The sequence below is a fragment of the Rattus rattus genome, chromosome 3 (assembly GCF_011064425.1).
Source record: "Rattus rattus isolate New Zealand chromosome 3, Rrattus_CSIRO_v1, whole genome shotgun sequence".
NCBI classification, from domain to species: domain Eukaryota; kingdom Metazoa; phylum Chordata; class Mammalia; order Rodentia; family Muridae; genus Rattus; species Rattus rattus.
In genome coordinates, this window is record NC_046156.1 from 146,504,969 (window position 1) to 146,521,477 (window position 16,509).

The 16,509-nt window shown below is 38.7% G+C and overlaps 1 protein-coding gene across 1 annotated transcript in view; it reads right to left on the reverse strand.

Annotated features, from left to right (window-relative positions):
• LOC116897041 (thioredoxin-like protein 4A) overlaps positions 1–16,509 on the reverse strand; it is a 511,807-nt gene that overhangs the window by 273,171 nt on the left and 222,127 nt on the right. The window contains exon 2 of the mRNA XM_032898661.1: positions 16,143–16,182. Coding sequence (XP_032754552.1) covers positions 16,143–16,182 — 40 coding nt within the window. The remainder of the gene's footprint in view (positions 1–16,142; positions 16,183–16,509) is intronic.

A 16,509-nucleotide genomic window follows, 5' to 3' on the forward strand; every position in this document is an offset into this window, starting at 1 on the left:
ACTAAGCCACTACCTAAAGACTATACATGGACTGACCCTGGACTCTGACCTCATAGGTAGCAATGAATATCCTAGTAAGAGCACCAGTGGAAGGGGAAGCCCTGGGTCCTGCTAAGACTGAACCCCCAGTGAACTAGACTGTTGGGGGGAGGGCGCTCGAAATGTATATAAGAAATATTCAAGTTAATAAAAAAAAAAAAGAAAAAAAAAAAAGAAGGGAAGAGGTAAATGTAACACATTTTTAAAATCCATTCTTCAGCTGAGAGACATCTAAGTTTCTGGCTATTATAAATAAAGCTCCATTGACATACACTGAGCAAGTGTCCTTGTGATAGAATGGATATCATCCTCTGTGTGTACATGCCCAGGAATAGAATAGCTGGGTCTTGAGATAGATAGATTCCCGATTTTTCTGAAGAACGGCCATATTGATTTCCATAGTGACTATACAAATTGGTGCTCCACCAGAGATGGAAGGTGTTCCTACTGCTGTGCATCCCTCCCAGTGTGATCTCACCTCTTTTCTATCTTAACTATTCTGACAGATGTGAAATGAAATCTAGAATCATTTTTTGATTTGCATTTCCCTGGTGGCTAAGTATGTTTAACATTTTCTTTTACTATTTTTTTTCTGCTGATTTCATTTATTTACATTTCAAAAGTTGTCTCCCTTTGAGGTTTCCCTTCCTCAAATCCCCCTATCACATCCCATCCCCTTTGCCTCTATGAGGGTCCTTCTCCACCCGACACTTTCTCCTACCTCACCTTCTACCACCCCTATATTCAACATCACACCTCCATAAGACCAAGGCCACCCCTCCCATGTTGCAGTCCTCTGCAACATATATAGTTAATTGCCATGGATTCCTCCTGTGTACTCTTTGGTTGGTAGTTTATTCTCTGGGATCTAGGGGTCTGGTTAGTTGATATTTTGTTCTTGCCATGGGGTTACGATCCTCTTCAGCTCCTTCAATCCTTCCCCTCACTGTTTATTAGAGTCCTTCAGCTCAGTCCAATGTTTGGTTGTGAGTATCTGCATCGGTATTAGTCAGGTACTGACTGAGCCTTTCAGGAGACAGCTATACTAGCTCCTGTCAGCAAGCACTTCTTGATATCAGCAATAGTGTCTGGGTTTGCTGTCTGTATATGGGATGGATCCCTAGGTGGGGCAATCTTTGGAGGGCCTTTCCTTCAATCTTTGCTCTATTTTTTTGGTCACTGTGCTTTCTTTAGACAGGAAAAATTCTGGGTTAAAGATTTTGAGATGTGTGAGTGGCCTCAGCTCTATTGAAAGTGATTTCTGCAGGTTCTATCTCCCCTTTACTGGGTGTTGCTGCTAATGCCATCCCAGTTGTGTCTGGGACTTTTAGTTATAAGGGAAATGCAAATCAAAAAAACTTTGAGATTCTACCTCACACCAGTGAGAATGGCTAAGATAAAAAACTTGGAGGACAGCAGATTCTGGCAAGGATGTGGAGAAAGAGGAACACTCTTCCATTGTTGGTGGGATTGCAAGCAGGTACAACCACTCTGGAAATTGGTCTGGAAGTTCCTCAGAAAATTGGACATAGTACTACCTGAGGACCCGCTATACCACTCCTGGGCATACACCCAAAACATGCTCCAACATATAGCAAGAACATGCTCCACTATGTTCATAGCAGCATTTATTTATAATAGCCAGAAGCTGGAAATAACCTAGATGCCCTTCAACAGAGGAATGGATACAGAAAATGTGGTACATCTACACAATGGAGTACTACTCAGCTATCACAATGACTTCATGAAATTCACAGGCAAATGAATGGAAGTAGGAAATATCATCCCAAGTGAGATAACCCAGCCACAAAATAACACACATAGTATGTACTCATTGATAAATGGATGTTAGCTCAGAAGCTCAGATTATGCAAGATACAACTCTGAGACCATATGGAGTTTAAGAAGAAAAAATATCAAAGTGTGGAGGCTTCAATCCTGCTTATAAGGGGGAACAGAATAATCACGGAAGGTAGAGGACACAGGAGGAACCTGGGATGGAAAAAGATGGGGAGAAAAAAAACGGGAGAGTAGGATGAGGTATGGAAAGATACAGGGGAGAAATACAGAGGATCGAGAAGATGAATAGAAATATGTAGCAGTAGGGGGTGGGGAAGCAGTAGGGGTAGCCACTAGAAAGTGTAGTATTTCTTTGCCTCTCACTCATTTGAGATTCCTCTGTTGAGAATTTTCTGTTTAGATCTATAACGCATTTTTAATTGTATTATTTGGTTTGTTGGTGTCTAGTTTCTTAAGTTCTTTGTGTATTTTGGATACTAGCTCTCTGCTGCATTTGGAGTTGGTGAGAACATTTTCTGATTCTGTATGGTGCCTTTTAGTCGTATTGCTGGTGTTCTTCGTTCAGCATTGTTGACATTTGGAAGACTTTGAGTTTTGTGAGGTCCCCTTTATTGATTGCTGCTTTAGTGCCTGTGCTAAATTCTGTTCTATTTAGGAATTTGTCTTCTGATCCAATGTGTTTAAGGCTATAACCCACATTTTCTTCTATTAGCTTTACTCTATCTGCTTTTATGCTGAGGTCTTTGGATCTATTGGACATGAATTTTGTGCCAGCTAATTCATATGTATTTATATGCATTCATCTACATCCAGTTAGCCTGCCACCATAAGTTGCAGATGCTTTCTTTTTTTCCACTGTGTATTTCTGGCTTCTTTATCAAAATATGGGTGTTCATAGGTATGTGGATTTAAATCTGAATCTTTGATTAGCTTCCGTTGCTTATCCTGTCTGTTTTTATATGAATACCATGTCTTTTTATTGCAATAGCTCTGTAGTACAGCTTGAAATCAGGGATGGTGTTACCTCCAAAAGTTCTTTAACTGTGCAGTCAAGATTTAGCTCTTTTGGGTTTTATATTTTTCCAAATATGAAGTTTAGTAATGTTCTTTCAAGGTCTGAAAAGAATTTTATTAAAATTTTGGTGTGGATTGTGATGAATATGTAAATTGATTTTGGTAGGGTGACCATTTTTACTGTTCATCCATTTTATTTTTTCTTCAATTTTCTTCTTCAAGGACCCGAAAAATTTAAATCATATGAGTTTTTCAATACATTTTTAGAGTTATTCCAAAATGTTTTATATTTTTTGAGACCTTTGTAAATGAGATAATTCCCTGATTTCCCTCTGAACCCATTAGTCATTTGTATATGGGAGGGCTCCTGACTTCTTCCTTCCTTCCTTCCTTCCTTCCTTCCTTCCTTCCTTTCTTTCTTTCTTTCTTTTTCTTTCTTCTTTTTCTTTCTCCTTTCTTTCCCCTTTTCTTTTCCTTGTTTTTGTCAATCATATATCCAGTCAACTTGCTAAAAGTGTTTATCAGTTGTAGAAGTTCTCTAGGTTCAATTACATTTATTATCATATGTAAGCATTTTCTTTCTCTTTGGTTATAAGGTGAACTATGGTTTAACGTTTCCTAAAATAATTGCATAATCGTCTATCTTTGAAAGAAATACACAGCTAGCAATATCATGTTCAGACAACCATGGAGACCCTCGTTGTAATAGTAAATGGTAGAAACCAGGTTTTCTAATCATTGATTAGTGACAGCATATACTGGAGGCTAATTTTCTAGAGCTAGCTTTATATTACTTTTCCTGTTCAGTACATGTTCTATTTATGTATTAGGTACACAGACACACAAAGACACACACACACACACACACACACACACACACACACACAAAGACAGGCACACATGCGTAACAATATATTTTTTAAATTAAACAAGTTATGAATTTGAAAGACAGCAGGAGTACATGCGATGGTCTGAAGAGAGAATAAGAAAGAGGGAAATTATATAACTATGTTTAATATCAAAAATTAAAAATATCTTTAAAAATAGCTAAATTATTAAAGATAATAGAAAGTACTGTGACTAGATAAAAATCTAATGTCCTTCAACCTGAATATTTCTGAAACTAGAAATACAACTGTGGATATTACACTACTTTAACAGTATAATAAATTATATCATTTATTTGATTACTTAAGTATAAATACTCTATAAGGATATTAAATACTGAAGAGTTAGCATAAAGCTAGCTATATATTCTTCTCTAATATATAGTTGATAACATAGTTGGATTTTGTGCTCCTTGTTTATCTAAAAATATAACATCCCCAATTCTTTCTTTTAGGTGTTCATTGTGGACTTTATGAAAATTTTATCTCATTAGAAGTTGCTACATTAGCTTTTTTAATAAAAAGTAAAAATGGTTAATTACTCCAGAATAGTAGGTATTACATTTCTAATTGATGATATTTATAAACTAAAGTGTATTTGTTAAATGCACATATATAACAACTGTTTTTACTTTTGAATACCCACCTTTAATAGCAAAACAGATTGTTATACTAATTTTGTCTAATTTTTTAAAATACTTGGTACATGGAAGTAATTTTTTAAGCATTGCATCTCAGGCATTAACAAATACTTTGTTGAAACCCTCTTTTCTTGCATGCCCTGGTGGGATGTTTATGTCTAAGAAAAGATATGTATGTGTCATGCATATTCTAAGTAAAGTGTACTTTCATGCAGGTCAATTACAAAATGTACTATAAAAAGGGTGATTTGTAACTTGAAATGAAACTGTCAGCTTTTTGTATCGAATAAACTGCTATGATGAGATGTAGATAAATCTCAGAGGATCAGAGTTCAATCAGAAGAGAAGTAGATGAGACCAGATGGGATAGAAAGGAGGATGGAATGAAGACATTATAAGGATAGATTTTATAATATTTAATATATCTATTTCAATTAATTTTATCTATTAATTTAATCTCATAGGCAAACTATTTCTAATATCCACTCTTATAAAGATATGCTAAAAACCCAAGCTTTGAGTATGGTATAGCTTTTAAGAAGGGAAATAGAAAGCTGGCTCAAGAGTTAAGAGCACTGAGAGTTCTTCTGGTCAGTCGGGGTTTGAATCATAGCACATGCATGGTGGCTCCTGGCCTTCTGTGGCCCAGTTTCAGGAGCCCTAAGCATCCTTTTCAGGTTTCTGTGGCTACTAGCAAATGCGCAATGCACAGACATACATTCAAGCAACACACTCATGCACAAAAAGTAAGCATTGTTTACAATAAAATGAAATTTCAAAAGGTTTTATTTTCCTAATGTCTGTGTCTCTCCAATCATCCACACTGGGCATTATTCTTTGGTTTATGAATGTATTAAATTTTACTCAGGCATTTAAAGCTTACCAAGCAGGTCTCACAGTTGTATACTGTGTGTAGCTGTGAGTACCTATACTTTCAAATGACTCACAATCTGGTAACACTGTTTTGTGATGTTTCAAACTGTACTATTGTGAATTAAACTCTCAGTATTTTCTATTAACAAAACAAACAAAACTTGACTATTTTCATGTTTATAGGTCATGTATTACTGAACTTTACTGTGGTAAAACACCCTAACAAACCACCCGAAAACCTGGTGGTAAACTGGGAGAGTTATTTCTATTTTTTATTGCATATTTTATTTATTTGCATTTCAAATGTTATCCCCTTTCTAGCTTTGCAATCCCCTCTCCCACTACTTCTGTGAAGGTGCTCCCTCACCCACCTACCCACTCCCACCTCACTTCACTGGAATTTCCCTACATTGGGGCATAGAGCCTTTACAGGACCGAGGGCCTGTCCTCCCACTGATGCTAGATAAGGCCATTCTCTGCTACATATGCAGCTGCAGCCAGGGGTCTGTCCATGTATACTCTTTGGTTGGTGGTTTAGTCTGTGAGCTCTTGGATTTCTAGTTGGTTCATATTGTTTTTCTTCCTACTAAGTGGCAAACACCTTCAGCTCCTTCAGTCCTTTCCCTAACTCCTCCACTGGGGACCCTGCACTAATTCTGATGATTGGATGCGAGCATCCTCATCTGTATTTGTCAGGCTCTGGCAGGGCCTCCCAGGAGATAACTATATCAGGCTCCTGTCAGCAAACACTTCTTGGAATCTGTTGGGTTTTTTTTTTGGGGGGGGGGGGGGTGTGCTATTTATTTACACTTCAAATGTTATTCCCCTTTCCCGGTTGGTTTCCTTTCCATAAGCTCCCCATCCCATTCCCCCACTTCTATAAGGGTGCTCCCCTTCCCCAAGCACCCCGTTTCCGGCCTCCCTGCACTGACATTCCCCTATACTGCGGATCCAGCCTTGGCAGAGCCAAGGGTTTCTCCTCCCATTGATACCGTCCTCTGCCCCATATGCAGCTGAAGCTGTGGGTCTGTCCATGTGTCTTTGGGTAGTACTTAGCCCTGGGAACTTGGGTTGTTGGTTGTTGTTATTCTAATGGGGTTGGGCCCTTCAGCTCCTTCAATCCTTTCTCTAATTCCTCCAACAGGGACCCAGTTCTCAGTTCATTGGTTTGCTGCTAGCATTTGCCTTTGCATTTTGACATGCTCTGGCTCTGCATGCCAGAAGAGCTATGTCAGGCTCCTGTCAGCATGCACTTGTTAGCTTCCTCAATAATATCTAAGTGTGTGTGTGTGTGTGTGTGTGTATCCCCAGGTAGGGCCCTCTCTGAATGTAATTCCTTCAGTCTCTACTTCAAACTTTGTCTCCATATTCCTCCTATGAATATTTTCATTCCCCCATTTAAGAAGGACTGAAGCATTTGCACTTTTGCTTGTCCTTCTTCTTGAACTTGATGTGTCTGTACATTGTATTTTTGGGTAATTCAAGTTTTGGGCTAATAATATCCACCAGTGAGTACATAACATGTTGCTTTTTGTGATTGGGTTACCTGCTTCAGGATATTTTTTGTTCCATCCATTTACCTATAAATTTCATGAAGTCGTTAATTTTGATTGCTGAGTAGTACTCCATTGTGTAGATATACAATATTTTATGTATCCATTCCTCTGTTGAAGGGCATCTGAGTTCTTTCCAGCTTCTGCCTATTTTTTTTTCTTTTTTTCGGAGCTGGGGACCGAACCCAGGGCCTTGCGCTTGCTAGGCAAGCGCTCTACCATTGAGCTAAATCCCCAACCCCCAGCTTCTGCCTATTATATATAAGGCTGCCATGAACATAGTTGAGCATGTGTATTTGTTGTATGTTGGAGCATCATTTGGTGTTGGAAGCAACACCCTTAAAACCCTCCATTATTGATGTTAATATTATAGTTAGAGTTAAGTATCACTGGGTTCATGGAAAATCCCCAGCCAGCTGCAGAAAACTAATACAAATCTGATGGTCAGGATGCCTAATGATATGACAAATTTGTAATCTTTCTGACATCTTGTTGATGTGAGTCGATTGCCTGACCACAGGAGCCAATGTCCTTGGCCTGTGTAAATGTTTCCTTCTTCCCTCTCCCTCTATTACCCCTGCTATGGTATAAATTCAGCCTTGGGAAAAAATAAAATTTGTTGCCTTGATCAGACTCTTGTCTTGGCATCCTTCTTCGAGTCTCTTGTCTCTCAGTCTCTCTTAGGTGGACCCCAACCTCTGTTAACTGCCATGCATGCTGGGGGAATTTGGGTATATGCCCAGGAGTTGTATAGCTGGGTCCTCATGTTCAATTTTCTGAGGAACCTCCAGACTAATTTTCCAGAGAGATTGTACCAACTTGCAATCCCACCAACAATGGAGGAGTGTTCTTCTTTCTCCACATACTTAGCATCTGTTGTCATCTGGGTTTTTGATCTTAGCCACTCTGACTAGTGTGAGTTGGAATCTCAGGTTTGTTTGGATTTTCCTTTTCCTAATGACTAAGGATGTTGAACATTTCTTTAGGTACTTCTCAACCACTCCATATTCTTTAGCTGAGGATTTTTTACTTAGCTCTGTACCCCATTTTAATAGGATTATTTGGCTCTTTGTAGTCTAAGTTCTTGATTTCTTTGTATATATTGGATATTAGTCCTCTATCAGGTGTAGGATTGGTAAAATCTTTTCCCAATCTGTTGGTTGCTGTTTTGTCCTAATGACAGCGTCCTTTGCCTTACAGAAGCTTTACTGTTTTATGAGGTCCCATTTGTTGATTCTTGATCCTAGAGCACAAGCAATTGGTGTGTAATTCAGGAAAATTTCCCCAGTGCCCATGTGTTTGAGGCTATTCTGTCCTTTTCTTCTATTAGTTTGAGTGTATCTGGTTTTATGTAAAGATCCTTTATCAGTTGGACTTAAGCTTTGTCCTGGGTGATAAGAATGGATCAATTTGCACTTTTCCACATGCTGACTTCCATTTGAACCCCCATCATTTGTTGTAAATGTTCTTTTTTTTCATTGGATGGTTTTATCTCCTTTGTCAAAGGTCAAGTGGCCATAGGTGTGTAGGTTCATTTCTGATCTTCAATTCTATACCACTGATCTACCTGCCTGTCTATCTACTAATACCATACAGTTTTTATCACTATTGTTCTGTAATATTGCTTGAGGTCTGGAATGGTTATTCCCCCAGAAGTTCTTTTATTTTCAGGATAGTTTTCACTATCCTGGGTGTTTTGTTATTACAAATGAATTTGCAAATTGCTCTTTCTAACTCTATGAAGAATTGATTTGGAGTTTTGTTGGGGATTGCATTGAATCTGTAGATTGCTTCTGCAAAATGACCATTTATACCATGTTAATCAGTCCATGAGCATAGGGGCTCTTTCCATCTTCTGAAACCATCTTGAATTTCTTTCTTCAGACTGGAAGTTCTTGTAGTACACAATCTTTCACTTGCTTGGTTAGAGTTACACCAAGTCATTTTATGTTATTTGTGAATATTGTAAAGTGTGTCATTTCCCTACTTTCTTTCTCAGCCTCTTTATGATTTGAGTAGAGGAAGGTTATTGATTTGTTTGAGTTAATTTTATACCCAGCTACTTTGCTGAAGCTGTTTATTAGACTTAGTAGTTCTGTGGTGGAACTTTTGGGGTCACTTATGTATACTATCATATCATCTGCAAATAGTGACATTTTGACTTCTTCCTTTCCAATTTGTATCCCTTTGATCTCCTTTTTTTGACTGAGTTCTCTGGCTAGAACTTTGCATATTATATTGGATAAGTAGAGAGAGAGAGTGGGCAGCCTTTTCTAGTCCCTGATTTTAGTGGGATTGTTTCAAGTTTCTCTCCATTTAGCTTGATGTTGGCTACTGGTTTGCTGTATATGGCTTTTACTGTGTTTAGGTTTGTGCCTTAAATTCCTGATATTTTCAAGTGTTTTAACATGAAGGAGGGTTGAATTTTGTCAAATGCTTTCTCAGAATCTAATGAGATGATCATGTACATTTTTTCCTTGAGTTTATTTACATAGTGGATTATGTTGATGGATTTCCACATATTGAACCATCCCTGCATTCCTGAGATTAAGCCTACATTATCTTGATGGATGATTATTTTGATGTGTTCTTGGATTTGGTTTGTGAAAATTTAATTGAGTATTTTTCCATTGATATTCATAAAAGTCATTGATCTGAAGTTCTCTTTCTTTGTAGGGTGGTTTAAGTATAAGCATAATTGTATCTTCACAGAGGTGATTGGGTAGTGCTCCTTCTGTTTCTATTTTGTGGAAATGTTTGGACAGTATTGGTATTAGGTCTTCTATGAAGGGCTGATAGAATTCTGCACTAAACCCATCTGGTCCTGGTCTTTTATTTGGTTGGGAGACTTTTAGTAAATGGTTCTATTTCTTTAGGAGTTATGGGACTATGTGGATTGTTTATCTCATACTGATTTAACTTTGGTATCTGTCTAGAAAATTGTCCATTTCATCCAGATTTTCCAGTATTTTTAAATATAGGCTTTTTTAGTAGTATTTGATGATTTTTTTTGAATTTCCTCAGATTCTGTTGTTATCTCTCTCTTTTCATTTCTAATTTTGTTAATTTGGATACACACTCTGTGTCCTCTGCTTAGTCTGGCTAATAACTTATCTATCTTTTTGATTTTCTCAAAGAATCAGCTCATGGTCTTCTTGATTCTTTGTATAGCTTGTTCTTTGTTTTGTTTTTGTTTTGTTTTTGTTTTTGTTTTTGTTTTTGTTTTTTTTTTTTTTTTTTTTTTTTTTTTTTTTTTGAGTTTTTTTTTTTTTTTTTTTTTTTTTTTTTTTTTTTTTTTTTTTTCTTTTTTCTTTTTTTTTTTTTAGAGTTTTTAGGTGTGCTGTCAAGATGCTAATGTATGCTCTCTCCAGTTTCTTTTTGGAGGTACTTAGAGCTATATGTTTTCCTCTTAGTACTGCTCTAATTGTGTCACATGAGTTTAGGTATGTTGTGCCTTCATTTTCATTAAATTCCAAAAAGTCTTCAATTTCTTTCATTATTTCTTCCTTGACCAAGTTATCTCTGAGTAGACCAGTGTCCAAATTCCATGTATATGTGGGCCTTCTTTGTCTGTGGTGATCTGATTGCATGAGAATATTTCAACCTTTTTATACCTGTTGAGGCCTGTTTCATGATTGATTATATGGTCAATTCTGGAGAAGGTACCCTAAGTTGCTGAGAAGAAAATATATTCTTTTTTTTTTTAAATTAGGATGAAACATTCTATAAACATCTGCTAAATACATTTGATTCATGACTTCTATTAGTTTCTCTATGTCTGTTAAATTTCTGTTTGAATGATCTGTCCATTGATGATAGTGGAATGTTGAAATTTCCCATTATTATTGTGTGAGTTGCAATGTGTGCTTTGAGCTTTAGCAAGGTTTCTTGTATAAATGTAGGTGCCCTTGCATTTGGAGCATAGATATTCAGGATTGAGAGTTCATTTTGGTGGATTTTTTTCCTTTGATCAATAGGAAGTGTCCTTCCTTATCTTTTTTGATAATGTTTTTGAAAGTGAATTTTATTCAATATTAGAATGGTTATTCCAGCTACTCTTGGGATCATTTGCTTGGGAAATTATTTTCCAGCCTTTTATTCTGAGGTAGTACCTGTCTTTGTTACTGAGTTGCATTTTCTGTATGGAGCAAAATGCTGGGTCCTCTTTACGTATCCATGTCTTTTTATTGGGGAATTGAGTCCATTGATGTAAAGAGATTTAAGGGATAGTGGTTATTGTTTCCTGTTATTTTTGTTGTTAGAGGTGGGATTATGTTTGTGTGGCTCTCTTGTTTTGCTTTGTTGCAAAGAGTTTCTTGTTTTTTCTAGGGTATAATTTCCCTCCTTGTGTTGGAGTTTCTGATGTATTATCCATTGTAGGGATGGATTTGTAGAAATATATTGTGTAAATTTGGTTTTGTCATGGAATATCTTGGTTTCTTGAAGTGAGTCTTAGCTACTGGGAGACCCCCCAAGTGAGACATGAGAATGAAGTTCGATGAAAAGGCAAGTGGTTTATTTTTCCATCACATTGGGGTTGACCTTCAATCAGTTCTTAGTGGTGAGTGACTGGAAGGCGACTCTGAATGGCTATAACAAACAGTTTTTATACTTTTTAGGGGTACAGGCTATATCAGCAAGGTTACAGTTTAAACTTATTGACTTAGCATATTGTCCTTTGAATCTATTGGCTAGCAAGCATATGACATGCATTCGATTTCTATCTGGGACCAGGTCAAGTGACTATCAGTCAGTACATTCTGTGGATTTTCAAGAATGTCCTGTCCTTGCTCCTCTGAAGAATTGTGGGTGGAGAATGGAACTTGGCCTAGCCTTGATCCAAGGCAGGAAGCTGGTACTTGACCTAATCTTGACCTGAGGCAGTGGGTGTAAAACTGATAAAAGCCCCTGTCTTCCCCATAACCTACCTACATTCTACCAGGCCAAGAGGCTTAATAGCTCTTACACTTTCGTAAGAACTTGGGTCCTTCAATTGCCATCCTCTTCTATGGGCCTGTAGGCACAGATTGGGAGGGCCATTGTTGTATCAGATGAAGTGGCCCTTTTGCTCTGGGTTCTCAGGTCCAGTACTGGTTTTGAAGGTCTCCCCCCACCCAACCCCCCTTTCTGAGGCCAGAGGGAGGGGCAGTAAAGGGATGCTGAATGAGGGCTCAAGGGATATCCTTGAGGAGGGCCCATGGGAACTGGGACCATGGTAGTGGGTTGGGGGGTTAGAGGATCCATCTGTATTATATCCACTGTGGAAGGAGGATTCTCTTTACATGTTTTTTCTGTTTCATGGCCACGACTTGTGAGAGTGTTGGAGACAAGAAAAGCTTTTATCCAAGAGATGAGGTGGTCCTCCACTAGATCCTTCCAGGTAAATATGTAGGGCACTTGGTCTGGATGCCAAGGGATCCTGGTCTAAAGACTCTTTCCTTTACTGCTTTGATCACCTGTAAATCAAGAGTCCCTATAGGTGGCCACCCTATACTGAAGGTGGACCATTCGGAGGAGCAGAGAGTAACTAGGCTGCCCTTCTTAACTACTGACAAATTTTCTCCTGTTTCCCCAACTTCCTTCCAGTGGTTAACTAGGATGTTTAAGGGTAGATTCAGTCTGTCCCATGTCCAAAAATAGTGTCAGTTGACATCCAAGTCCAAGAACACAGAAAAAGACAATCAACACACAGACGGCTTCCCCCGACATAGACACAGAAACCAGGTAAACCAACTTTTGCTGGTATCATGTCTAACAGGTTCCAAAAGGAACAGAGTCCTCCCAACTCTCTGGGGGTAGGGTTGGGTGGGAGCTAAAGTATACTCCAGACTCCCAAGTTCATGACCTTAAGGCCTTTGCCATTTGACTGCACCAGATATAAGGCTCTCTAGGTCTTACAGATGCAAGTAAACCAAAAGCAAAACAGACCACACGGATACAGACAACCGAGGTACCTGACATCAAGCTCAAGCTATTCCTCCAACCACTTTCCCTGGAGACCTCATGGGGGGGGGTGTGTCTGGCTTCCCAGCCAATGCACCGAATGTAAGGCTCAAAGAGAGTCTTAACTACTGGGAGACACCCCCCCAAGGGGGACATGAGAACAGAGTTTGATGCAAACACAAGTGGTTTATTTTTCCTGCTCATCAGTGTCAACCTTCAACCAGCCCCTCGGGTTGAGTGACTAGAAGGTGACCCCAAATGGCTATAGCAAGCAGTTTTGTACTTTTTAGGGGTACAGGTTACATCAGCAAAATTACAGTTTAAACTTTTTGGCTAAGCATATTGACCTTTTAATCTATTGGCTAGCAAGCATAGGACATGCATTTGAACTCTATCTGGAACCAGAGGGTCAGGTGACTATCAGTCAGTACATTCTGTGGTTTTTCAAGAATGTTCCTGCTCCTCCCAAGAACTGTGGTTGGAGAATGGAACTTGGCCTAAACTTGACCTGAGACAGTGGGTGTAAGGCTGGCAAAAGTCCCTAGGGTCCTTCATTGCAATAGTGTCTGCATTTGGCATCTGTATATGGGAAGGATCCACAGGTGAGACAGTCTCTGGACATAGTATTATGTGAAGGCTCAGCTATCCCACTTCTGGGCACATACCCAAAATATTCTCCAACATATAACAAGGCCACATGCTTCACTATGTTCATAGCAACCTTATTTATAACAGCCAGAATCTTGAAACAACACAGATCTCCTTCAATAGAGGGATGGATGCAGAAAATGTGTTTCATTTACACAATGGAGTACTACTCAGCTATTAAAAACAATGACTTCATGAAATTTACAGGGAAATAGATGGAACTAGAAAATATCCTCACTGATATAACCCAGTCAAAAAAGAACACACATAGTGAACTGATACCATCCCACAGTTCCCTGCACCCAAATCACATGGGGGTAGAGAGTGGAGCACCCAGGAGTACAGACATCCCAAGGCCACAGGACAGACTGCCACCACTGCACACCTTGGCCCACATGCCTGGTCCAAGGGGAAATTGCACAATGCCTCTGCACACAGAGATATAGGAAGAGACAGCCACCGGGATCCTGCAGTTCTAGTCTGCACCCAGGACAGAGCTGATCCGGTCAAACAGCTCCCTGCATCCAAATCCCAAGGGAGAGAGAGCTGGAACCTCAGAAGTGTGGATACCCCTGAGAAGTCAGAGGAGAATACCGTCTGCCCACAGTCCAGACCCAAAAGGGAATCACAAAGTGCCAGCTATACCCGTGGGGTGCAGGGACCTACACGAGAAATCAGGGACGTGAACCTTTGATTCCTGACTGCACTTAGAACTGGAAGATAGTCTTCAGGAGCACTGCCGCACCTGAAATCAGAGCACCTGTTCTCAGCAAAGGCTGAAAGAAAACTGGAAAACAGTTCTACAGGAGTGCTGACACAGAGGCTTACCACAGGATCACTTAACTTGGAGAAACGGCAAAACAATCAAACACCAGAGACAAACCAATGGTTAGAGCCAAGCGCAGGAACATAAGCAACAGATATCAAGACTACTTGGCATCATCAGAGCCCAGTACTCTCACCAAAGAAAATACTGAATATCCAAATACACCAGAAAAGCAAGATCTAGATTTAAAATCACATTTGATCATGATGATAGAGGACTTTAAGAAAGATAAAAAAGAACTCCCTTAGAGAAATGCAGGGAAGCACAAGTAAACAAGTAGAAGCCCTCAGAGAGGAAACACAAAATTCCCTGAAAGAATTACAAGAAAACACATGAAACAGGTGAAGGAATTGAAAAGGAAAATAGAAACAATAAAGAAAGCACAAAGGGAGACAACCCTGGATATAGAAAACCAAAGAAAGAGACAAGGAGGTTGGGGATTTAGCTCAGTGCTAGAGTGCTTGCCTAGCAAGCGCAAGGCCCTGGGTTCGGTCCCCAGCTCTGAAAAAAAAATAAAGAAAAGAGAAGAGAAGAGAGAGAGAGAGAGAGAGAGAGAGAGAGAGAGAGACATGGAGCCGTAGATACAAGCATCACCAACAGAATACAAGAGATAGAACAGGGAATCTCAGGAGCAGAAAATTCCATAGAAAACATTGAGATAATTGGTAAAGATAACGTAAAACTCAAAAAGCTCCCAGCCCAAACTATACAGAAAATCCAGGAAAGAATGAGAAGATCAATCATAAGGATAATATGTATAGAAGAAAGTGAAGACTCCCAACTTAAAGAGCCAGTAAATATATTCAACAAGATTATAGAAAAAAACTTCCCTCACCTAAAGAGATGCCCATAAACATACAAGAAGCCTACAGAACTCCAAATAGATTGGACCAGAAGAGAAATTCCTCCCATCACATAATAGTTAAAACATCAAATGTACAAAGAAAGAAAGAATATTAAAAGCAGTAAGGGAAAAAGTCAAGTGACATATAAAGGCAGATCTATAAGAATTACACCAGTCTTCTCACCAGAGACTATGAAAGCCAGAAGATCCTGGACAGATGTCATACATACCCTAAGAGAATACAAATGCCAGCCCAAGTTACTGTATCAAGCAAAACTTTCAATTAACATAGATGGAAAAACCAAGATGTTCCATGACAAAACCACATTTACACAATATCTTCCTATAAATCCAGACCTAAGAAGGATAATAGATGGAAAACTCCATCACAAGGAGAGAAACTACACTGTACATAAAGCAAGACTATAATTTCCTCACAATGAAACCAAAAGAGAGACAAAGATAATTCCACTTCTAACAATGAAAGTAACAGGAAGCAACAATCACTATTCCTTAATATCTCTCAACATCAATGGACTCAATTCCTCAATAAAAAGACATAGACTATCAGACTGGATACTTAAGCAGGACCCAGCATTTTGCTGCATGCAGGAAACATACTTCAGAGACAAAGACAGACACTACCACAGAGTAAATGGCTGGAAAACAACTTTCCAAGCAAATGGCCAGAGGAAAAAAGTTGGAGTTGCCATCAAATAAAATTGACATTCAACCAAAAATCATTAAAAAAGATAAGGAAGGACACTTCCTATTCATCAAAGGAAAAATACACCAAGATGAACTCTCAATCCTAAATATCTATGCTCCAAATGCAAGGGCACCTACATTCATAAAAGAAACCTTACTAAAGTTCAAAACAAACATTGTACCTCACACGATAATAGTAGGAATTTCAACACCCTATTCTCAACACTAGACAGATCATGAAAACAGAAATTAAACAGAGACACAGAGAAACTAACAGAAGTTATGAACCAAATGGATTTAATAGATATTTATAGAACATTCCAACATAAAACAAGGATATATCTTCTTCTCAGTACCTCATGGAACCTTCTCCAAAATTTACCATATAATCGGTCGCAAAACAGGCCTCAACAGATACAGGAAGATAGAAATAATCCCATGCATCCTTTCAGATCACCACACACTAAGATTGGTCTTCAATAACAATAATAATGACAGAAAGCCCACATATACATGGAAGTAGAACAATGCTCAACTCAATGACAACTTGGTCAAGGAAGAAATAAAGAAAAAAATTAAAGACTTCTTAGAAGTTAATGAAAATGAAGGTACAACATTCCCAAACTTATGGGACACAATGAAAGCTGTACTAAGAGGAAAACTCATAGCTCTGAGTGCCTGCAGAAAGAAACAGGAGAGAGCATATGTCAGCAGCTTGACAGCAGACCTAAAA